The sequence below is a fragment of the Callorhinchus milii genome, unplaced genomic scaffold (genome assembly GCF_018977255.1).
Source record: "Callorhinchus milii isolate IMCB2004 unplaced genomic scaffold, IMCB_Cmil_1.0 Scaffold24, whole genome shotgun sequence".
In the NCBI taxonomy this organism is placed as follows: domain Eukaryota; kingdom Metazoa; phylum Chordata; class Chondrichthyes; order Chimaeriformes; family Callorhinchidae; genus Callorhinchus; species Callorhinchus milii.
The window spans coordinates 7,107,163-7,132,286 of NW_024704765.1; the positions used below are offsets into that span (position 1 = coordinate 7,107,163).

Sequence of the window (25,124 nt, forward strand, 5' to 3'; positions counted from 1 at the left end):
GGCTCCTCTGTGTCTCCGACAGCGGCCCCGGGCTCAGTGGGTAGCGCTCTCTCGCCTCTCGAGTCAGACGTTTACGGGGTTCGAACCCCACGTCGAGGGCTTTGAGCGCTGGCACCGGTTTGGTGCAGAGCACCGCCGCTATCAAAGGCGCTGTCCTTCAGGTGAGACGTCAAGTCGCCAAAGCCCTTCGAGACGTCGAACGGAACGCGGGGACTGCAAATCGCACAGTCACTCCACTTTACAAGCGCGTCCTGTGAAGCGCTTTGAGACGTCTGAACTAGGTGATGAGGCGCTGGGACAAACGCAAGCATTAGTGTTATTACTATTATTACTATCATCATCATCATAACAAGGATTATTGTAATGGGGAAGGCAGGATTCTGTCTGGATCCGGTTATCTCATGGCTGACACCCCCCACCCCCTCACACCCCCATCCCCCACCCACCCACCCACCCACCCACACATACACACACACACACACATCTCCTCTCCCCTCCTTCGCAGACACAGGATTAGAGGATTTTCCATATTTCCGTCTGGTGAAATTCAGTGTGTGACGGCCCCTTTCTTTTCCCCCGAACCACGGTTCAATAGTCTGACGACCAGCCTGTCAAGGCTGATGGTTGAATAATGGCCACTTAGGGATGATTTAACAGGGCGGGGAGGAAGGAGGGAGGAGTGGGGGGGGGAGTGGGAGCAGTCAAATGCTTTCGATGTAGGAACAAGCAATAAGTCATAAGCGAGAGCGAGAAATTTTTAATAACGCATTGAATCCTCTCTCCTACCCCATCCCGACCCCCCCCGCCCCCCACACACGCACTTTTCCAAACCATCCAAGGCCTCCCTGGTTTTAAAAACTTAATTATAATAATAATCCTTGTATTTCGCCCACAAAATGCGCCGTCAATTCACTTTACACCGATTCCTGTGAAGCCCTTTGAAACGTCTCGAAGTCGTGATGAGGCGCTATATCAAATGCGTATATTATTATTATTATTATTCGATATAGCTACTTAATCAGGTCATCGACACGTCTCAAAGCGCTTCACAGAATATACTGTGAAGCGGAGTGACTGCGTACTTCTGTGGGCGAAACGCAGCAGCCAATCGCGCACGGCAATGTCTCCCACACAGTCGCGGCCCGATTTTTATTTATTTTTTTTAAAAAAACATTTCGGGGTTTTCACGAAGGCCGCAAAGCAAAGCACTCAAGCTGTTGGGTTTTCTGGCCAAGAATCATTAAAAAAATATTTTTGGGGGGGGGGAATAATAAAAAAAAACTTTCCTCCGGCACAGCCACTTTTATTACTCATCGCCAGCCATTCTTTGTTAAAGAGGGTCTATTGTCTGGCTGTTTGTCATTTTAATACTGCATTATTGCTGGAATATAACTCGCCATTTCCTTTAAGCATTGGCTCTTAATCCTCATTAGATCAATGCAGCTTCCTGACAATTTGGCTCAATTCCAGTCTGCACTGTGTAACAGCAGATTTTTTTTTGGGGTGGGTGCGTACAGTGCAATCGAAACACCTTCTAAAGTATCGTCTCCCTCCCTCCCTCCCTCCCCACTCCCTCCCACCTCGCCACAACCACATGCACCCTCGTCCCTCTTGTCCCGAAACGACCGAGATTTGAAGGTAATAACCCCTCCAAAGAATTTTGTTGAAAAAATAATAATTCGCTCGCTCAATCCACGACTGTTTGCGGGGACGCTGCTGTGCGCAACTGGCGCCTGCGTCTGGAAACCCGCAAGACACGCAGTCACTACACTTTACGGTGTATTCTGCGAAGCGCTTTGAGACGCCTCGACGACGCGATAAGGCGCTGCATCAAACGCAAGGATTATTATCGTTATAATTTCAGAATTTTATCGCGTTTTTAATCCACGTCCCAAACTCATTCCGTTCCACACTGTGGCCAACTCAACGAATGAGGCAAGGAGAAGTGAGCAACGACGACGACGACAACAACAACAAATTACATTTGAAAGCAGCAAAACCCTCTTTCACCACAAAGGCAGCCCCACCCCCCCATTTTACGCCCCCTCCCCCCCGCATTTGCCCACGTCCCCCCAGCCCCCAGCCCCCAGCTCAAGGCATTGACCCAATCTGAAACAGACAACGATGGGGCGTTGGTTCAAGTATTCGTGAGGGTTTCAGCACACGAGGAGGATACTTAGCACAGTCCAAACCGAGCCCCCGCCCCCCGCCCCCCCCACCCCCCAACCCGGTTTTAAATGGAGGGTGTCCGCAAATTCAGGGAAGCTGTATCCAATTGCCCAACTTCTCCGTGAAAATCTTTGGAAATTGTGATCATAACCCATTAGTTACTCAGCATTACAGTGTTACCTGAACCTAGAACAGGCCTCTGGGAGCGAGACATTTCATCATTTGGAACAATCTTGGATTTCTTGAATTGCTTCCCAGATAAATGATTCGGCCCAGGGCTTGCAAAATGTTTCGATCATTGATCGTCTAAGATTCAGCGGCGTTCTGCTCGCAAGCTATCTGGTCAGACGCATCCCGTCGAAACCTGAACCGTGTCTGCACACGTACCGCGCGCTGTGTTTTGGTCGAATCATTATTCCTTTGGACGCAGTGTGAGTAAAACCCCCACCCACTTCGCTCAGCCGGCTCAGGCCTTCTGTACTCCCCTCACGCCCCCGCACCCCCCCCTCTCCCCCCACACCTTCCACTCCAAATTAGAGGCTGTGCTTTCCGGCCACTATCCCCCAAAACTTTGGAGCTCTCGCCCTCCCTCAATCCCCCCGTCTCGCCCTGTCCTTCCCCACTTTTAGATCACGCTTGAAGACCTTCCTCTTCGACCGTGCTTACGGTCGGTCACCTTCCCCCATTGGTGTCGGGCTACGCCTTGAACCCCTTTTGCTTCAATCCCTCCGCTTTTCCTCTTCGCCCCCAGTGCCTGACCAGAGTTCTCACCACCCCACCACCACCACCCTCCCCAACCCCCCCATCCCCACTCTCCCGCCCTGCAAAAACACATACACACACACACTCACACATTCACACATACAGACACACACACTCACACACATTCCCTTCCCCACTGCATCACCAATTCCGCCTGGCGTCGCAGCTGAAGACAAGTACATCGTACGCGGGAGACGGGTATAACGGTGGCAGCCAGCCCACTCCTCGCACGTGCCCCCACCCCTCCACCCAACTCCAGGCCCCCATCCTCCCCCCCCCCCCCCCCCACACACAGCTCGCCCGCCCGCCCGCCCATCTCCAATTATCCCTAACGAGAGAGAGGGATTCAACATGCATCGATCGATTTGCAGAAGCAGCCTCGCCAATCTCTGCAGTGAGCCACGTGGACGCAGATTAAAAGGGGGGTTACCTTCTTTTCATTGTGAAAGCCTGAATCTCTTCTTCCTGTTTTACTTCAGGAGGCCGGTCACCATTTGCCTTTTCGCTCTCTTCACTATCTTCACTATTTGTAAACGCGGAGGACAGCTCTTTCTTAGGTAATCTTGTTGGCGGCAAGGGGATTGTCCTCTTTTCTGCCAAGCGTCCGCGATTCTATCTCACGCACACGCACACACGCACACGCACGCACACGCACACGCACACAAAAAAAAACAAAAGAAAAAAACTGGGTTATTCAGAGGAACATTGCCCAGATACAAGGCCAAAAAACAATAAATAATAGTCAGAATCCTTGCATTTGACACAGCGCCTTTTCACGACTCGGCTTCGCCTGTTTTACAGAATTTACCGTGTGTTCCGCAAGCCAACGTGGCAGCCAGTTTGCCCCACAGCGGTCTCTTCCACCCCTCCCAACCCCACCCGTCCCCCCAAACAGCCACGACCAATTTTATTTGTGGGGGGGAGAGGCGGGGGCGCGGGGCGGGACGGGGCGGGGGGGGGCGGGAGGGAGGGAGGAGGTGGGATTTGTTGACCAGGACACTGGGAGAGAGGAACTCCCTTCTCATTTCAAACCGTGCCGTGGGATCTTTCGAAGCCTAACCTGAGCAGGAAGACGGGACGTTATATCCGAAAAAAACGGCACTTCCAAACAACGCAACTCGAGAGTTGCCACCGACTGAGCCGTACTGATGCAGATACAATGCCCCAGGGGTGAGACAACCCGGGGCTAAGCCCACGAGTGGTGCAACCGAGGACGCGCATTCAGCCAGGAAAAGACAAATGGTTCCCTAAGTGACACTGGGCGTCAGCATCGAGCTTGCGCCTGCGAGCCATTTGTATTTTGGTCAACCGGCCCGCAAACACATGCAGAAACCCATCGCTTCAGAGTATCCAAACCAGACTGAGATCCACGTGAATTTGTCACCGACACGTGGAAAATTTCCCTGTGTCTGGAATGGAAATGCGCACTCTCTCCCTCTCCCTCCCTTGATGGACTCACCCTCCTGACCTAAATCCAGAGGGTATCCAGGCACAGGTTGGTGGGAGCCAAGGCTTGGGGGGGACCTCAGAGTTGGCAGATTAAAAACCGCACAGTTTTGCCGTCGAGAGGGCTGTGTTGTCCAGCCGGGAACATCCTACCTGTTAGGGCTCTGGCTCTCTGGGTTAGCTGGGGCCGAGTGGGACAAATCCCTGCCCTAAAACACCAAGCTAATTCCCCCCGTTAAAGCAACGTGCGTTTTCAATTCCACCTTTTTAGCATCGCGACTCTTAACGAAAATGCAACCTGGCAAGCAAGCCACACACACGGAGCTGTTTAAATGACGTATAGATTCCAATACAAAGTCTCTCGATTCTGGCTGAGAGTTGGGGTTAGATGTCAGGAGGAGGGGGTGGGGAGGGGGGGGGGGGGGGTGGAGGGGTGGAGGGGGAAATGGGATGGAGGGGGGGGGGGCAACCGTTAACAATCAGTCAAGTCAGTCCCCAGAGAGCATTCGAAAATGATTCCCCTCGTTATATTTTTATCGCTCTCCAACAACTCTCATCTCCAAAGACGTTCAATGGTTAAAAAGAAATGGCAAGCTCACGAAGGCCTTGGCAGTTCTGATTAAAAAAAATCATTTGGTTCCAATACTCTTGATGATTATTATTATCACTCCTCACAGACTCCTACAGCTCCACACCACACAGACTGGCTTTGAGCCAACCACAGTAAGGAACGACCTGTGAAGTAAGAGGAGAAGTAGGCTTTTCCTACCCAACACTCCTGAAATTCCCTGGGTTTTTTTTGGTGCAAGGAAAATCCCTCCCGCAGCAGACAACGTAGAGAGAGAGAGAGAGAAGAGAGAGAGAGATAGAGAGATGTGTATATGTTTCGAGTTTTCCGCAAAGTCCACACGTGGGCTTTGGCAGGATGCATTCGCAGACTTTAAATTGCACATAGAAAGCTCTTTGTAGCTCACGCCCAATCCTGAAAAATTTGCTCCGGGATATCAACAAGGAACGTGCAAACACAGGCTGTTTTGTCGTCTCGCAAGCCTGTAATCTGTCCGTTAAATCGCACACAGGCCACAGCTAGCAGGGGAAAACTCAGCAGTTCTTATTACCCACACCCGCACGCCTTCATTTTTCCCCTTAAACCCCCACTCCAACACAGCCCCCTTCCTCCCCTTCCCACCAAATGGAACTGAGAATGGAAGGGAAGGAAGTGAATGGCAGTGTAGAGGGCAATCTGCCTGCTACCCATTACCAGGGGGATAAGCTGAAAGGAACAGTCGATAAACTTTGGGTTACCTGACGCTAGACCACTCAGAAGGGGGAATGACACAACAACTTGCATTTATATCGCTGCCCAAGGCGCTGGACAACGAGGGGTTTGCACCCGATCTATGGGTTTGGGATCAGAGAGGGGTGGAGGGCAAGGGAGGGAGGCGGGCTGGAGGGGAAGGAAGGGAGGGAGGGGCTCAGCGGGCAAGGGAGGGAAGGGGGTGTGGAGGAGGGTAAGATGAACGGAAATTCACGAGTGACTTGATGAAAAGCGTCGGAAATGCTAATTGGGAATGTCTTCACCCGAACTTCTCGTGATCTCGTGAATTCTTCCCTGAACTTTCAACCCGGGCTCCGAGCCAAAAGAGCTCAGACATCGCGACCTATTTAACTTGGCTTCGAGACACACAGATTTTTTTTTATACACACACAACACACACACACACACCGTCAATGGGTTGAATATGGCCCCAAGGCGGCAGCGACTGGCACAACGTTCTACATCAATGACCAGGCTTACAGCAATAGACCTTCTCAGCACAGGTGGGAGGGTGGGAGGGGGGGGGAGGTCATTCGGTCCATCGTGTCTGTAGCTCCGTTTATTGCCAAGTCTTTTTTTTTTAAACTGACGTCCCCGCTCTCCAGCTCCTTTCCCCACATCCCTCGATGCTTTCACTGCTCATGCAATCCTTGCATTTGGCACAGCGCCTTATCACGTCTTCGAGACGTCTCAAAGCGCTTCACAGGATACACTGTCATGTGAATTGACTGTGTGTTTTGTGGGCGAAACGTAGGAAAAGCCAATTGCGCACGGCGGCGTCCCCCCACAAACAACCGTAGATTGCGTGACCTGCGAGGTAAACAGAGGCGTGTGGAGTAAGCAAATTATCATTGATTTTTTTCTTGAGGGATTATTATCAAGCGTGTGCGTGCGTCTGTGTGTGGTGTAAGGAAACTTGCCCGAGGTTCCCGCCCGGGAAATCGAACCCAGGTCTCTTGCTTGCGAGGTGAGCGCTCTAACCACTGAGCTGCAGGATATCCACAAGATACCCACTTGATCTGCACTAAACTCCGTAGCCCCATCACGCCAGTCCTCGCCAGGCTCCACCGGTTCCTTGTCACCGAACCGAACGCAAACGGTTTTGAGATCCTCCCACTCGTCTTGAAATCCCTTCGGGCCCTGGCACCTCCCCACCTCTCTGACCTGCTTAGTCCCCAACCCACTAGCGGCTAGACGGTGGGATGGGGGGGGGAGAGGGGGAGCTGAGGAGCACTGCCTTGACCGAAAGCCAAGGTCCCGCCTGTCTGCTGTTCAGCAGGACAGTAACATTCCTCCGGTAACGGTGTCCTTGGCCAATGGCGCTCAGTGATGTCGATCTAAAACATCGCCACTTTCTTCGGCGGCGATTTAATACTCTTTCGAGCGGCTTTTCCGGGTTTATCCCGGTCTCGAGGCGAAACCGAAACGGTTCCTCTTGAAAAAAGGCATCGGCGTAAAAGCTTGACCGAGCGTCTGACCCTTAAACCAACGTCCTCACGTGTTAAGAGAGAGAGAGAGAGAGACAGAGAGAGAGAGAGAGAGAGAGAGAGAGAGGGGGGCAGAAAAATCATGTCCTTCAAAGCGTCCGACCTCTAAAAGGGGCGAACGGACGCCATTGCCTTTCAGTAGCTGTGATGCTGATTCAAGTCCTCGCCAGCCTCCCCACAAGCCCAGCGGTCACTCGCACTGAAGCATAGGAATGAGCTCACGCTGCAGATGCTGTCTCACAGCGCCCCGCGGACACATCGCAGCCTGAAACCTGCCCACGAGACAACAGGGAAACGCGCAGACCGTGACTCTGTGCTCTCGACGTGTCATTGACCTAGAGGTATTTTTTTCTACCCCCCCCCACCACCCCTCCCTCCCTCCCTCCTCCCTCCCCCCAGAGTCTCGGAACCGACTGGTGTGCGATCTCTCCCAGAGGTGGTCTCATGACCTTCCCCTGGAAAGACTCCTGGCTCCACAACAAAGAGAGCTCTTTATATATTCCGTCGAGAGAGAGAGAGAGAGAGAGAGAGGGGGAGAGAAAAAAATACTCCGGCAAGAACAGCAGGAATAAGGAAACAGATCAAACGATCGGAAAAATGCTCATCCGAACAGAGCGTGTTTGTCTGGACCAGGATGTGTGTTACCACAATTGTTGCAAATATTCTGCCAACAAATGATCTTTTTAACACTGCAATGTTGTTTTGGAGCTTCTAACAGTACAGCAATCCTCGCATTGTCCTACAGCGCCTTATCACGACTTCCGAGACGTCTCAAAGCCCCTCGCGCAATATATATGGCCAAGTGAATTGTCTGTATATTTTGTGGGCGAAACGCGGCAGCCAATTGTGCACAGCGGCGTCCCACAGAAACAGTCGGGGATTAAGCCACCAGATTATCATTATTATTGTGATTTTTTTTTGGAAGGGATTATTACCCCCAGCAAAACGATCCGTCAATCGACTAACCCCCGGGTTCCTACTTACCGCTAGGCAAACAGAGGCGTGTGGAGCAAGGAAACTTAACCAATGTTTCGCCCCACCCGGGAATTGCAATCGGCTGCCGCGTTTCGCCCACACAATACACAATCAATTCACTTGACAGCCTATTCTGCGAAGCGCTTTGAGACATCTCGAAGACGTGATCAGGCGCTGTATCAAATGCGAGGATTATTATTGCAGCGAAGGACACTGCAGCTTTCTCGGTGAAAAAACAACGTGTTTACACATGGCGCATGATACAGCCGAGGAGATTGACATCACCGAGCACAGGGCTGGCCTGAGCAGGTAAAGGACGGAGCCATTTAAAACACTTCCGGGGCTATAATAAAAAGTATTGACTAATTGTTGAAAAGATAAGAGTCAGTCAAATATTTCCCCTTGGATTGTAACATTGACAAGAGTCCACAGCGCAAGAGCTCTCAACCATAGTCAATAATTGCATAATGTTTGTTATAAATAATATATACAGTACAAGCTTTTAGCCCCCTTATAATTTCTGAAAACAATGTCCTTGTCGTGTGCGCATTCTTATAGAGATTACTTGTATGGGTGGTGGGGGGGGGGGGGGGACTGTGGGATTCTCCCAATTGCCAAGGAGTTTATCGACCTCTGAGAGCCAGCGCTGATAATAAGAATAATCCTTGATACTGCACTTTATCACATTATCGAGACGTCTCAAAGCGCTTCACAGGATATACGGTTGAGCGAATTGACTGTGTATGTTGTGGTCGAAACGCGGCAGCCAACTGCCCCCAGCAGGGTCCGCACAAACAGTCGTGGGTTGAGTGGCCTGCGAGGCAAACAGAGGCGTGCGGAGCGCTACACTAATCTCAGCTACAGGCCGATCGCAAACAAAGCCGGGCCCGAATACGAGAAAAACATCGTGTTAAGTTAGCACGAGTCCCACCTTAGCGTGAACACTCACACGCGCACTCTCTCTCTCTCTCTCTCTCTCTCCTCTGGGTCAGACGGCTGTGCGGATTCAAAGCAGGGCCTTTGAGCGCACAGTCGAGGCCAGTGGTCAAGAAGTGCTTTATTGCCAATTTCTCTTTTCTTGCTTGTTTGCCCACAGGAGATAAGCAATCAAGAAAAACACTAGAGTTGAGGCACTTTTTTTTAAGCATCCGTCTCTGTCTTTAGTTTTGCCCAAACCCTGACACACACAGATAGAGAGAGAGAGAGAGAGAGAGAGAAAGAGAGAGCGCACCGTGAAAACCCGCCGGGTAACAGACCAGGTAAGTCAGATCAGAGTTGAAACAGTTAACCCGAAGAACCGCTATTCGATTAGAAGTTCTTTGCCTGGCTGGATTGGGCCTCGGGCCACATACCTCGAGATTGCAATCTTGCATTTGACACCTCAAAGCGCTTCACAGGGCTTTCTGTGAAGCGAAGTGTAGTGACTGGGTATTTTTAGCCAATTGACGCACAGCAGCGTCCCCTCATCGGATGAGGTGTTAGATCGAGAGGTCCCCGGCTGCCTGTTTCGGTCGGGCGCACAGTTAAAAGATCCTCTGATAATGTGGCCACTGCGCTGAAGCATCAGCCCAGACGATGAGTCCAGATGTGTGGCTCCCGATCAACAATGTGGTCTGTGTGCGTGTGTGTATGGGGGTGGGGTGGTGGGGAGGGGGTGGGGAAACAAGCAGAGGAGGTAGGGTAAAGGGAGGTTGGAATCGCTCATTAAAACCCAGCTGAGAAGGAGCGCAGTAGATGCAGGTTCCGTGCCTGATCGGTCTTTAATGTTAAACATTGCCCGAAGTTATTCAGAAAAAAAAACACTTCTGTATAGTGTGTTCCGCTAGTCTGAACCTGAATACCCTATTAATATTCATACACATGCCAGGCTTCCGGTGAGAGAAGCACTTCTGGACGCAGAATAACTACTGGCTTATTCAGATGCTTTCTCCCCTCCCCTACCCATCCCCCCCACCGCAGCCCCCCCCCCCCACCGCCTCCCCCACCCTCTTCCTTTCCTTGGCATTTCCAGCCAGCAACAGTCTCGCCTTCACTGCATGTTTGGCTGATTTACAGTTCCCGTACGTTTTGCCAACAGGACACGATTACAGACGCAATCCACGTGCCAGATTTTTTTATCCACACCCCCCCCCCTCCCCTCACCACCACCCCGCCAGGCCCCGTCTTTCCTTCACCCCCTCCCTCCCAACCTCCTCAAATGTTTGATTCCGTCTTATTAAGCCAAACCACATCGATTCCTCAGGTTTCTTTGGTAAATCTGAAGCGAATAGAATCGCTGGCTTCGATCCCGATCACTTATCGAGACATCTTAAGGCGCCTCACAGGACACACCGGCCGAGACCGTGTGTATTTTGTGGGCGAATTATAATTGACGATTCTGGGTTTGCCCGGCCACCTACCTACCCTTTGTAACACCAGTATATCCCGTGAAGCGGACGGAGGGTGACGTCCTCTCGACATGAAATGCACTAAGTAAACAGGGGGTCCCTCCAGGGAGAGAGAGAGAGAGAGAGGAAGATGGCATTCATTCCAACTATTGGAGACTCTTAAACCCGGTGATGGGCTTCATGGGTTCTCTCTTTCCCTCCATTGCCTGACTGATTCCCCTTCTCCTGTGTTTTGCCCACCAAGTAGACATGTACATGGAAAGTCAGAGGCCTGAGGGATGTGGGGTTGGAGCAGGGCAGGGCAGGGGGATTGCCCTGAGAGCCCGTGCAAGCTCAATGGGCCAAACAACTTCCTTCTGTGCTGCAATTGTTTGTGAGACTGATGATAAGCCACCTGTCCCAGAGCAACAGCAACTTGCAGTGATATATTTGCGCAGGGCAGTCTTGGAACGCTCAACAGTGGCAGAGCCCGACACTGAGCCGGGGCGGGGAGGGAAGAGGTGACCGTAAACACGGTCGAACAGGAAGGTCTTCAGTCACGATCTAAATAGCACAGGACTTCCTGCTCCGAACTCCCACACAGGTTGGCGAGAGCCAAGTCTTTACCAGCTGAAACCAAGCAACTCGCCACAGAGGACACAGTCTAGCGAGATTTCTGCTTCTTGTCCAGCCAGGACCACACTACACCCTTTAGGGCTCTGTCTTGCAGCTTTTTAGCACAAAGCCAAGTGGGATGAAGCCTGGCCTCCAGTGACCAGGATCTGGCCCCTCTAGGTCCTGCTGACGAGTCAGACTGGCCGATCCGTCATCAACAGGACCCTGGGATACTGTGGTAACAGAAGAGGTGGTGGTGGGGGAGGGGGTGAGGATTGATAGGGGATGGGGGTGAGGGTTGGGGGGGGGGGTAGCAGGGGAAATGGAGAGAAAACCAGATGGTAAAAAAATTAGAACGTGATTTACCAAAAGATGAAATGAATCAGATCAGATCGCTCACTGAAATGAAGTGAAACTTCAGAAGGGAAACAGGAAAGCGAAAGAACACTTGATTTTCGTAGTACCTTTACTCGGCGGACAAATCTCAAAGTGCTTCACAGCAGATACTGACAAGTCTGGTGACAAGTTTCCCCCCACCGCCCCTCGATAAAGGCCCCAAGGCACTTTGCACTTTGAAGAAACTCACCCACAAAATATACAGTCAATTCACTTTACGGTATATTCTGCAAGTAGCTTTGAGACGTCTCGAAGACGTGATAAGGCACTGTATCAAATGCGAGGATTATCATCGTTATAAATTCCTGCTTGTTAAAAAAAATTACGTGCGTGGTCTGCGCGTGTCTGTGTGTATGCGCGTGTGTCTGTGTGTGTATGTGTGTGTGCATGTGTCTGACGTGTAAGTTTAAAAAAAAGCAACTTCCACATTCAGACTGAAAAGAAGGATTTTCCACAAGTCTGCGCGCCAATAACATTTTTAAACGAAACCCCCAACCCCACCCACCCACCCCCAAAAAAGAGGCTAGGATTAAGGTTGATGTGTTTTATTTATCCGTGCTTATGTCCGCTGCACTTGCTTGCACATCCACAAGCGAGCGCGGGGGTGGGGGTGGGGGGGGTGTGGGGGGTGTTGGGGGGGGGGTGGTGGAGGCTAAAAGCAAACTTGGCAATTAACCTGAACCAGTTACAAGGTTGTGGCCCCCGCAAACACGCACTGCAGCCACGTACATTGCTGGGGATTTATCGCAGTTTGCTTTTTTTTTTCCCCTTCCCTCTCTCTCTCTGTCTCTTTCTCTCTCTCTCTCTCTCTCTCTTGAGACGATTTAATTGATCCCAGTGACGCAGAGGATTCTTCCTGCACACAGGGCCGCCAAGGTTGGCTGCCGTGGGTTCCGATCAATTAGGAGCCAAGATCTGAGAGGTGACAACCCCCGGATACGAGGCCACTAGTTAAACAGGTGCACGCCTCGTGCATGTGTCAGCCAAATGTCAGGGTGGGAAATCAATTCTCTTCGGATAATTCAAGGCTCCCACGTAATAAATCTCTCAAGAGGGCGCGGAATGCAGAAATAGCTGTTTATAAATCTCGCACCGAGAGGGGTTTATGGGATGGGGGGGGGGGGGGGCGTGAGGCCAAGCGGGGGTGGGGGGGGGGGGGGGTGTAGAGGTGGGGGGAGGAGAGCGTTAATAAATCCACAGATGGTTTCTGTTCTCTTGTCGCTCCTAAATGCTTTGGGAGGCACCGAAATTCCTCCCGGTCCTAGCCTGAAGACCGGTGTCTTCTTTTTATATACCTATATATGTATATATATATTCTTAAACAATAACAAAAAGATCATGTGGGATTTTTTGAAGCGATCTTAAATCCAGCCTCAACTTGGAAGCTTTTACTTACGCAGCGAACGGCGTTTTCGAGAGCTGAAATAACACATATTTTCCCCCCTCCCCCCCCCCACCACCACCACCACCACCTCGCCCCCTCCGGAAATATATATATTTTTTTAAAAAAGCCGCATTGCTCACGAATCCTTCATCTCTGTCTACAAACGGAGGCGTCATAACCCCTTCAAAAAATAATAATAATAATCTGGTCGACTGTTTGTGGGGGACGCTGCTGTGCGCAATTGGCTGCCGAGCTTCGCCCACAAAAGGCACAATCGATCCACTTTGCGATACACCCCGTGAAGCGCTTTGAGACGTCTCGAAGACGCGATAAGGCGCTGTAATCAAATGCGAGGATTATTATTGTTATTATAAAATGCAATTCGCAGCGGTTTGAATAATCCCTACATATTGTATTACGGAGTTGGGTATTTTTTTTAAAAAAAATAATCCATCGCTTAAAATCTCTCCCGTGTCACGGCCGGGACACTACACATCAAATTACATTGACGATACGTAATTTGTAATGATCAGATGCTTTTACGAAAGGTGAAATTGCATTACGCTTTGCACGCAAAGCACATTTAACCGTTTAAAACCAATGCATTAGGCGACAAGTACTGTCTCACATCCATCCTGCGCTCGAGCAATTAGATTGAGATTTATAGCAAACCACAATATATAACTGGCTGGATCTTAATGTGCTAACTTCCAGCTAACAATAACACAGGAGCCTATGAATGAAAGTCTTTGTCATGTAAGTAAGAAAGTGCTCTAATTTATAGCTTGGCTGATGCCGTAAAGAGTTTCTCTCTCTCTCTCTCTTTCTCTCTGAGTGTTTGTTGTCCAACTGTTAAAATAAAAGGCTGCGTTTCGTTCTAAAATGGGGTTCTGGAGTTACAGGCGAGTCATTCTTTATGGGCTTCGACACGAGCGAGACTTGGTACGACCGGCAATCCCACTGAAAGGAAGAACCCGGGTTCACGGGCGGGTTTTGCGACGGGACCAAGCTGGATGATAATAATAATAATTAATCATAAGCTGGATACGCAACAACAGCAACGAGAACAAAACCACCACAACAAGACACTGACATTCATGTCACGAGGACATCCCAAAGCCCTGGACAGTCAAGGATGTGCATCCGAGTTGGGGGTTGGTAGCGGGAGGGGTTGGTGGGCAGGGAGGCGGGGGGGGTGGGGGTGGGGGTGGGGGCAGAGAGAGGAGGGTGACCAAAGGCAGGGTCGAAGAGGAAGGTCTTGAGATGTGCTTTGAAGGAGGCGAGGGAGGGGGCGAAGTGGAGGGACTGTGGACTGTGGGCTAGAGTTCCCATGGATAGGGGCTACATCAAATGCAAGGATTATTATTATTATTATTATTATTAACTCCGCTGCAGTCAAACGACTGAGAAGGGGAGCTCGGAAATCATGCCCCAACCTTGACTTGCGCTGTAAGTTGCGAAGGGGGGAGCGAGTTAGTCAACAAGCCAGAAATCAGACCGAGCCGGTGCTTCTCCTCGTTCCACCACTAGAAGGTGCACGGGAGCACCACGGGGGATAATAATAATAATAACAATAATAATAACACTGGCATTTGATCCCGCGCCTGATCACGTCGTTGAGACGTCTCAAAACGCTTCACAGGATACACTGTAAAGCGCAGCGACTGCGTATTTTGTGGGTGAAATGCAGCGGCCAATTGATTGAGCAACCAAATTATTACCTATTTATTGATTTTTAAGGGATTTTTACCCCCAGAAAGCGATCTGCCAACCAGCTAACAACCGTGTTTCTACTTACTGCTAGGTAAACGGAGGTGTGTGTGTGTGTGTGTGTGTGTGGAGTAAGGAATCGTGCCTAATGCTTCGCCCTGCCCGGGAATCGAACCCGGGTCCTCTCGCTTGCGAGGCGAGTGCTCTAACCAATACGCAACAGGACTACACATGAAAGAGCGTTGTCACACTACTTCTCTACCACCGTCTTGGCTCAGCTGAGAAGCTCACACGTGGGGCTTATCACGTGCGCCGATTGCTTATACGAGCAATATTATCTTTATGGGTTTATAATGGTATCTGTGCCTAATAGCCCTCGGGGAATTGCAAACCCAAAACTGCGTAACCTCCTGCATTGGAGCCCCAACAGCCTAGAGACAGCGCCACAAACACACACACACACACACACACACGACACACAGATCAAATAATCTTAAAGTAACTCTGCGGCGATTTGGCATTTTAAATTGTATTGCTGCAGGAACAGGATCGTAAGCAAACTCTGGACGACAACAACAACTAATTACAAATTATATAAGCGCCCGCCACGCAGGGTAGAGTCTCGGAGCAGGTAAAGTGTTCCCCGAGAAGCAAGCAGGCGCCTTGATTTGTCTCCTGCAGGGAAACGCAGGGCAGGGTTTACAATCACCCGACTGACTCCATTTGTTGCTGCCTTGCACGCCAGGCGTGGTATCGCGAGCCGTTCTTCAACTCGACACCGTCTTGTGGCGAAACGCAGCAGCCGATTGCGCGCAGCGGTGTCCGGCAAACAGTCGTGGATCGAGCGACCACATTTTTTTTGAGGGATTGTTACCCCCACCGGAAAGCGATCCGCCAATCGACTGACAACCGGGTTCCTACTTAGCTGCTGGGTAAGCAGAGGCTAGTGTGTGTTTCACGTCCTCCCGACGTGAAAGGCGCTCTATAAATGGAATCTTGTTGTTGTTGTTGTTGTGTGTGTGTGTGGAGTCAGGAAACTTGCCTTAAGTTGCGCCCTACCCGGGAATCGAACCCGGTTTCTCTCGCTTGCGAGGCGAACCCTCTAACCATGAGACTACCTGACTCCCAACTGATAAACTATCTACAGCGCAATCAGGCGCTATGTCAAGCACAAGGATTATCAGAAGGGTAGAAAGTGAGACCGAAATTGAAAATGTTTCGCACATCATGCATCACCCGCTCAGACAGTAGGACAATGGGGTAAAAATTCCACCCATTCGATGCTCGCACCCAAAACCTTAACCTCTGGCTTCCCTTTCCAATACCCACTAGTTCTGCTTTTAATTGTTACTTTCGTCGGAAAGCTCATCCCCCCCCCTTCTCCTTTATGTTTGCGCTAATTGCCTCTGAAGTCTCCGCGACCCGTTCTGACAGCAACTTCAGAAATTAAGTGATCATTATTTTCGTTTGCAGTCGGGGTTTCTTCCTCGAGTCCGTTCCTTTGTGGCTCAACTTAAAGTAAAAGCGATTAACATTCAATGTTCCCCACTTAGCAGGCTCTGGGAGGACCCTAATTACTTTATGTAAATATCTATCAGACTCGCAGCGGCTCCCAGTGAATATATTAACAGTTAACAAGGCTGGTGTTTCGCCAAGCTTTTTTTCACCCCCCCCACCCCCCCCCCCCCCCATCCTGCAGTTCAATTCAGAAATAACTGATCGGAAATAAGGACGCCTCGGCTAAAACTGGTGTCAAAACAAATAAAGTATTGACTGGTCACGTGGGTAATAACCCGTGCCTCACTTTGTGCAGCGGCTTTATTAATAAACTTTACATTTGATATTCCTTTCACATCAGAACGTCTCAAAGCCCAGCCCGTTACCTGCTTTGGAGTGTAGTGACTGGGTATTCTGAAGGCAAACGCGGCAGACAATTTGCCATGAATTGAATGTCCAATTTTTTATCTGGTTGGGATTGAAGTGGGGGGTGGGGGAGGGGGAGTGTGTGTGATGGGGGGGGGGTGGGGTGGGTTTGTTGTCCAAGACACCGGGAGTTAAACTCCCTTCTCCTATCGAGTAGCCTCACGGGCTCTTTAACGACTACAGCCGGAACATCACAATTCAAGGATGGCGTCTCTGACAATGCAGAGCTCCCCCAAAAGTGCACTGGAACATCAGCCTGGACTGTGAGTCTCAAACGTCCCGGCGTGGGGGGGTGGGGTGGGTGGGTGCGGGGGGGGGGGTGGGTGGGCTTGAACCCACAACCTTTTCGCTCAGAGGGTAATTGTGCTAATTGCTGCCGACCAAGCTGGGCTGCCACAACCACTCCAGCTGTCACTATTAACGCCGAACTCTTCGTACAGTATTTGGAGCACCACTTCAAGAGATGGAATTTAACCGGTATCATCGTGTATCGCTCCCCCAACCAACCCCCGCGCCCCCCCCCCACTCCAGCTCACCTGCGCACACACACACACACAAACACACATCTCAATCTATCAATCTTGTTGCAAACAAGTCCCGTAAGAGGCAAATTACTTTGCTGAATCCCACGATTTACCAGCGCTTCCAAAATCCGACTTGATTTTACTGTCTGCTCACCCACTGATGATGGAATGCTCCTTTAATTATCATGAAAGGGAACTCAAAATGAATGTAAACCGGGGGATTTGGGGGATAAAATGCAGTAAGCTGCTGGAGTATTGACATCCGCAGCCGCTAAAAGGGCAAACTTAAGACCCCCCCCCCCCTCATTTGATCAAATCGCGCCAACCCACTCCAGAACTTAAACGGCTTTATTGCTGGTCACATCAGACCTTTCGAAGCCTCCTGAGAACGTCGCTGTTTGGACAAGGCTAGTTCTCTCGGTGCCTCTTCAATCCTCTGGGAATTTTCTTTTAATTTAAAGGTATTTACGGGATAAAAATAAAAGAAGCGGTCAAATTATGAGGGGAAATAAAATCTCCAAACACTGCCAGTGGATCCAGCCAAACTCCCAATAAGTATATGCAGGTTTCCTTTCCCCTTGAAATTGAAGTATTAACTCTCTTTACTTTTGACATCATGCCTAGAACATCAGAACGTCTCAAAAGCACTTTGCTGTCGAGTGTAGTGACTGTTTATTTTGCAGCCAATTTGTGCACAGCGATGTCCCACCAATAGCCATTAAGAGGACGTCCAATTTTATCGAGGTTGGGGGTGGGGGGAAGGGGGTGTTTGCCAGGGACATATTGAAGCCAAGTGAACGGGACTGAAAGGGTTATTCTTTCAAAGAGCCAGCAATGGGCACGGCGGGCAGGCTGAATGGTCTTTTCTCTGCGCTGCGAAGCTCGACATTTCTACGGACCTTATGTCATCACAACCAGGAACCAGGGGATCTGAACGCTACGGAATTGGCAGGTCTGCCCGGCATCCTGTTTGCCTTGTTCATCGCTGCATCATTCGTTTGCTTAGCTGACCAATGTCTCACCAGGTCTTGCGGGCTACCGAGTTTACAGTACTAGGGGCGGGAGGGACGACCAGGTGGTGGGGGGGTGTTGTGGGGGGGGGGGGGGGGGGAGTTATGAGTTCCGCAAGTGTCTCTCACACGGTGCTCAATGTTGCGTACAGACCCGGGGAGTGCTCCTGACGCACGGGAGGGATTTTGGCCGGCAGTGGGGGCTTTCTTTAGGACGGGGGACCGACTGGCCAGATGTCAAAACATTTCCTCCTGCTCCAGCTTGATGGAGTGAGTGAGCGAGCGAGCGAGCGAGTGCGTGATTTACTCAGGCTGGGCTGTTTCGAGGCCACATTGGCCAGCTTGAGGAAGGGGCCCCTCCTGCTGTCATTTCAACAGGACTCACCATCTGGCTGCAGTTAGCATGGAAAAGCCGAGGAGTTTATTTTGGAGCCGAGGGGTAGATCAATGGGGTGCAGCCAGCAACGCCAATGGTGTCCGGTGAACTCTTTGGCTTGGCTTCGGGTCAAAGTTGGACAGGGACGTGCGGCGGTGGGGTTGGGGGGGGGGGGCGGGAGGTGGGGGGAGAGGGTTGGGACGAGGGAGAAGGAAGGAATTCAAGATTTCGGTCAAAACCAGTGTTAATAAACTCTGGCCAACAATCCTCAAGTGCTTTGTGGCTGTCTGCAGCTTTTTGCTGCGTGTAATTTGACCCCGTTTCATCCACACGTCGAACACCGGCACTAATAATACCTCCACCTCACGGCGTCAAGACGTCTCAAAGCACTTTGCGGGGGTGGGGGGGTTCTACTGCGAAGTGCGGTGACTGTGTGCGCGTCTGTAGGCAAGTCACTTGACTGGGAGTCCCTCCCAGTGAGGCGGTTTCTGAGATATTTCTGGCCCACAAAATATACAGTCGAGTGGCTTTACGATGTATTTTGTCGTGTCAACGACATGATAAGGCGCTCTATCAAATGCAAGGATTATTCTTATTATATTTCCCCAAGCAATTTCCTCCCCCCAATCCCCAAATAAACTCGGTCACTCAGTTTCAGAACTGTTTAAACTGGGTGTGGCATCCACCTACAAAACACACAGTCACAGCGCCTTAAGGTCACTGCCGCGTTTCGCCCACGAAATATACAGTCACTTCACTTTACAATATACCTTGTGAAGCGCTTTTGAGACGTCTCGACGCCGTGAACAAGGCGCTATATCAAACGCAAGGATCTTTGTTGCGATTATTTCCACATCCTATGTCAAATGGAAGGAGTATTAGTTACTCGTTAATAATAATATTATCTCATCCCATTTTGGAGCCTTTTCACCCCTAAAAGTCATCTCGTGCCTCGGACCAGAAATCGGCCAAAAAAAACAGGGGCCAGGACAAAGAAAAAGAGAAGATAATTGAGAAATTCCAGAGGTCATGAGGAAGGCAGTGGAACCAAAGGGAGTCCCAAACAGAGGGGAAGAGAACTGGATTGAAGCCAATTCCTTCCATCTGTAGCGGACCAAGGCAGACAGTCACAGCTGCAATAGTTGCATCAACAGTTCTCACTGACGAGCAGGCGTGATGGACTAATGGGTTATGGACCAGGGCAGGAGATGCTCCCATCTTGCCCCTCCTAGGGGAGGGGTGGCCTTCTGCGAAACAAGCCCCTTTGGGCAAAGAAAAGAGTCCGTCGACCCCCGAGAGACACAGAAGGCCGACTGATTTTTCCAAGCTACGGTGACATGCCTTTCTCTTGGGATCTTAGCTTCTCCCCCCCCCCCCCCCCCCACCCCCCACACACACAGACACACACACACACATGGTCAGGAGATTCCGAGCCTGAGGGAAATGGAGCCAGCCAACATTGTGTTACATTTGGCCAAACAACGTTACGTACTTGAGCAATGCTCAGAAATGCTCTTGTTTTAAAAAATGTGGCTTGAATTAATCGGGGGGGAAAACCCTCCTGCAACAGCTAGGGGAGAAAAATGTTTTTTTTACGGGGTGGGGGGGTGGTGGGGGAGGGGAGTGCGGGCGCGGGGGGTGATTGATTCATTTGGCAGCTTGACGTCTATTTGGTTTCGTCCAGACAATGTCATCATAGGCCAATGCTATCTCCTTTTCCCCATCCCAACTCCCTCCCACCCACCCACCAACCCCCCCACCCCACACCCGACCCCCACCCTGTCCAACTTTGACACCACAATAACAATAACCCTTGCATTCGATATAGCACCTTATCACGTCTTTTAGACGTCTCAAAGCGCTTCAATGGTTGGGACTCATTACTCTTACATACGCAGGATGTCATCCCAACACAGGAAGGTGCCACGGGGACAGAGAAAAGCAAAGCCGATCAAGAGAGGAACACCGTACCTGAGGGATGTTAAGTTGCTGCGTTAGGTTCTTTTTTGTTTTAAAAATCGCGGCTAAAATTCTTGCTCGCAAACACTCGAGAAAAAAACAAATGTTGACAAAGCCTCCTTCTTGAAAATAAAAGCCTTTCTGACCACATCTGTTCTTCTGAGAACATTTGTCCTGACAATAGGCCCCAGTTGTCTCCTCTTCACACCCGTGGCAACTGTACAGCGTTTCCGTTTACTCCATTTATTATTTTCTTTTATAAAAACAGCACCATTGCTAACCACCCGGCTTAAAGAAATAAAACTCCCATTTTTTTACGGCGTGTCTATAAAATGTTTCTTCGTGGGTAATTACCGTCAACTGTAGTGACTGGGTTTTTTTTTCCTGTAGGCGGACGCCACTTTGTGCCGTAAAGCTGCCGTGGGGCAGAGTGACCACCGGTTAATCACCGGTGTTAAATAACACGTCGTTGAACGTTAAGCATTTGGCGTTGACTGAAGGACATCACAACTTTCAGTTAAACTTGGAGACCAGCCACACCATCCATTGGAATTAGTGACCCATAGAACGGCAATGAGCCACAGACAGTCACATCCCAATGTTCCTGTTTTTCCCTTGTGTTTGGCCTCTCGCTGAGAGTCCAAACCACACACAGCAACAGCCTAGCATGTGCCATGATGGCTTCATCTCCAATCACTGTGATGGTTTCTGCAGGAGGGAGGGAGGGAAGGAGGCAGTGGGGGAGTTGGGAGAGCAGGGTTCACGCTTGCCAACCGGGCAATGTGTTTAGTCGTTAGCGGGGGCGATTTTCAAAGGCGTCTGAGTGACTAACCTCCAGGGGAGGGGATGGGAGGGTGGGAGAGAGGGAGGTAAATGAGGTCTCGCCAGAGCTGAGCTGGCTCCAAAATGACATGTTTGGCAACGGAATATAGGAACCTTGTCAGTCCTCTCTGGTGATACTCATAAGCCACGGTGACGGGTTTTTGCTTGTTTCCGACCCGGCTGACCGGAAGGAACAGGGTGATGTGGAGAACTAGCAGGGATTAGGAGAGATGGCTTCACTGGAGAAGCAAACACAGACTGCAGTGTCATGGGGACTAACGGTGTCCGAGGTTATGGTCGATTTGTTTTGTTTGCGGCTTTCGAATGAAGACGGCATCCAGGAGTTTTCCCGCACATCTGCGCAAAACCCTCCCAGAGGAGGAGAGCGGAGAAGGGAGAGAGAGGAGAGAGGAGAGGAGAGGGGGGAGAGGAGAGAGAGAGAGAGAGAAGAAGGGAGGAGGAGAGAGGAGAGGGGGGAAGAGAGGAGGGGAGAGAGGGGAGAAGAGGGAGAGGGGAGGAGGAGGGAGGGTGGGGGGGGCGAGGGGAGGATAGGCAGCGAGCTGTGCTGACCTGCTGAGTCAAAAACCTTTGAAAATGTGGATTTTTGCGCAAATTTTTCCTCCTCTCCTGAAGGCGTTTTGGCTGCTTCCTCCCCTCTCTCATGGGGTATGATTCCACAGGCACCAAGTCACTCCCTGCTCCCTGGCCAAGCAAGCGGTCGCTCGCTGTCAATACATAAACCCTCGGCAGCGAACATTCGGCAGAGCTGTTTGATCTCCGTGGAAGGGACGAGAGGTGGGGGTGGCGGCGGCGGCGGCGGCGGTGGGGGGGAAGAGGGGGAGGGCGGGAGAGGGCAGACATGGCAGTGAGCCTGATGCTAACCTCACACTCACACACACACACACACACAAGATTATCAGCAGGGGGTGGCCCTCGGATAGCCGGGACTGACTGATGTTGTTTCCTTCTCTAACCCCTTAACGCACTGAGGCCAACTGTTGTGTGCCTGGAGCCACCCAGTCTGAGATCAGTTAACTCAGCCCAGACCAGCGATCAAGCCAGTGGTGGGGGGGGCGGGGGGGCGGGGGGTTGTGAGGGGGGGGGGGAAACAGGCCTGTCTTGTGTAGGCTGTACTCGGCTCCTCGCTAGTTAATCAACGTCAAGAAGACGCTCGCTTGTTCCTGCGAGCACATTTTCCTCTTCTAATTTTTGGGGGTTTTGGGGTCTTTTTTTTGGGTGGGGGGGTTGGTGGTGGTCGGGGGGGGGCGGGATTGGAAAAAAAAAGGGACCTCACAAAAATATTATCAGCCGAACCACGACTTCAAACTCACCCTCCTCACCCACCCAACACCCCCCCCCACCCCCAGCCCACTCACCCACCCCTCCTGATCCCCACCCCCAGCTTGGGTTAAAAAAATAATCCTTGCATCAGCATAGCGGCTCATCGCTTCGTCAGGACTTCTCAAAGCGCTTTGCGGGATTCACTGTAAAGTGTAGTGACTGTGTATTTTGCAGGTGAAGAGGCCGGCAGCCAATTTGGGACCTCATAACCAACCACCAAACAACAACTACTTGCGCTTATATAGCCAGCGCCCTTCACGTGGGGCAGCGTCCCAGAGCACAGCCAATGAAGCGAATGACTATTGGGGTGGGGGCGGCGGTGTGAGAGGTGGTGGTGGGGGGGGGGGAGTGGGTGTGTGGGGGGGTGGATTGTCGGCCAGGACACCGGGAAAGAGAAACTCCCTTCCCTTGAGCGATTTCGGGCAGCGTCGCGGGAATCTTTCACGTGCAGCGGGAACAGGCACAGCTGGGGTCTGGATTTCACCGTCTCATCCAAAGGACAGAACAACTGCAGCAGAAGGTCAGAAGGCATTGTAACCGCAGTGAGGAGTTATCAGACGGTAGGGAGTCCCTGAAACAGCTGGGACGTCTTTCTCTCTGACACTCAGCCCAAATCTCTCATGTTGGCCACAGGCACAAATTCAATCCCGCCGCTGACTGCAGTTGGACGTCTTTGCCATGTGTTTTCGCCTCTCCCGTTTGCGGGAAAAAAAATAGTGAACGCTTGGCGCGTTCGGGTTCCGAAAAGACCCCGAGATGGCCTCGCGTTACAAGGTGCTTCCGAGGGAGTTGAGTTCGCCGTCGGCTACTCTCAGACCAGCCCAAAGGAGTTCTGCGGAACCATGGCGTAGGGGCGAGAGCGCTCGCCTCGCCAGCAAGAGGACCCGTGTTCGATTCCCGGGCGGGGCGCGAAACTGTTCCCTTACTCCACACACGCGCACACGCTCTCACGCGCGCGCGCGCTCCTCTGTTTAAGTAGGAATTAAAATAAACGCAGCCAGGGTTTTGGTAGCACGGCGATTTAAGCAGCGGTGGTTGAGTTATCAGGAGTTTACCGTTTTCGTCTTGTTCCATCGAATGTGAGGATTATTATTATTATTATTATTAATTATTATCACAACTCACCTAGACTGGCTATCCTACACATGCGTGTGTGCGTGTGTGTGTGTGCGCGCGTGCGTGTGTGCGTGAGTGCATGCGTGTGCGTGTGTGTGTGTGTGTGGGTGTGCGTGCGAACCTGGGCGACTGATCAGCCTCTTCAACAGTTGGCACAAGCGCAGTTCAGTCTGATATTCAGCCTGCTCGCTCGCTCGCTCGCTCTCTCCCCCCCCACTTTGCAGTCACGCACACACTCACACACACGCACTCCCAAGTGGCATTCACTCAACAGCAATCAGAAGCAGAACCCCTGCCTTGTTTTTTTCCCCTCCCCCTGCCCCCTCCTGCCTAGCCTAGGGGGTTGGGGGCGCGGAGGGGAGGCGGGGGTGTGGGGGGTGTGGGGGACTCTTGAGATTAATCGGAACCCCCTTCCCCCACCACCCCCCACACGCGCGGAACCACCCCAGCTGAGACCAGCCAAATGACTACAAGCTACACGCTTCTTCCTGAACCGTGTGGCTAAGTGCCATACTGAGCTCGGAGCTTACCCACGCAGCACCCCCTGGGGGTTGGGGTTGGGGGGGGGGGGGGGAGAGAGGGTGGGGGGAGGAGGGGGAAAGGGAGGGGGGGGAGGCCACGACTTTATTTTTCCCCTTTTAAAAAGTACGAGGAAACCAAACCGAAATCCTGCCAAGGGAGACGATGTTTAGCACTTAACGCCCCGGGCAGGTTTCATTTCTAAGTCAGAGTAACAGCAGCAACACACAAATGGCCCAAAGTAACTTACTGCAAAGAAAAACTTTCAAGAGACTTATTAAGGATACGCGTTGGTCTGTCTATCTGTCTGTCTGTCTGTCTGTCTAATAATAGTAATAGTAATAATCCTTGCATTTGACACAGTGCCTTAACGTGTCGTCGGGAAGTCTTTAAGCACTTCACAGGTTTTACCGTAAAATGGGATTGACTGCGTATCTTGTGGGCGAAACGTGGCAGCCAATTGCGCACAGCCGTGGATTGAGTGTGGATCTAACCATCCAACTATCTGTCTGTCGATCTATCTGTATGTATCTCTCCAGCTAATAATAATAATCCTGCTATCCATCTCTCTACCTCTCTATGTCTCTACCTATCGAACATCCTGTGAAGACTAACTCTCTATCTGTGTAAAATCCTTAACAGATTTACTGTAAAATCTATGCAACTGTGTGTGTGTGTGTGGGGGGGGGGGGGGGGGGGGGGGAGAGAGAGAGAGGACTAAAAGTGAAAGGAATTTTACAGATTCTCGAGGTGTAATGTCTATCCTTGTACCTAGTCCTGAAGGAACGTTGTCTTGTTTCTCCCACCCACCACCCCCCACCCCCCCCTTCCCCGCCCGGTTAAACCTTTAAAGTAAGCAAAGCAAACGCTGCAACAATCCAGACCTTGTGCGACACAGTAAATTCC

The 25,124-nt window shown here is 51.2% G+C and overlaps 1 protein-coding gene across 4 annotated transcripts in view; it reads right to left on the reverse strand.

Annotated features, from left to right (window-relative positions):
• The window catches only part of samd11 (sterile alpha motif domain containing 11), a 127,965-nt gene that overhangs the window by 65,234 nt on the left and 37,607 nt on the right, over positions 1 to 25,124 (reverse strand). For all 4 annotated transcript variants that reach the window (XM_042343578.1, XM_042343575.1, XM_042343577.1 and 1 more), the window contains one exon: positions 3,362 to 3,543. In XM_042343578.1, coding sequence (XP_042199512.1) covers positions 3,362 to 3,543 — 182 coding nt within the window. The remainder of the gene's footprint in view (positions 1 to 3,361; positions 3,544 to 25,124) is intronic.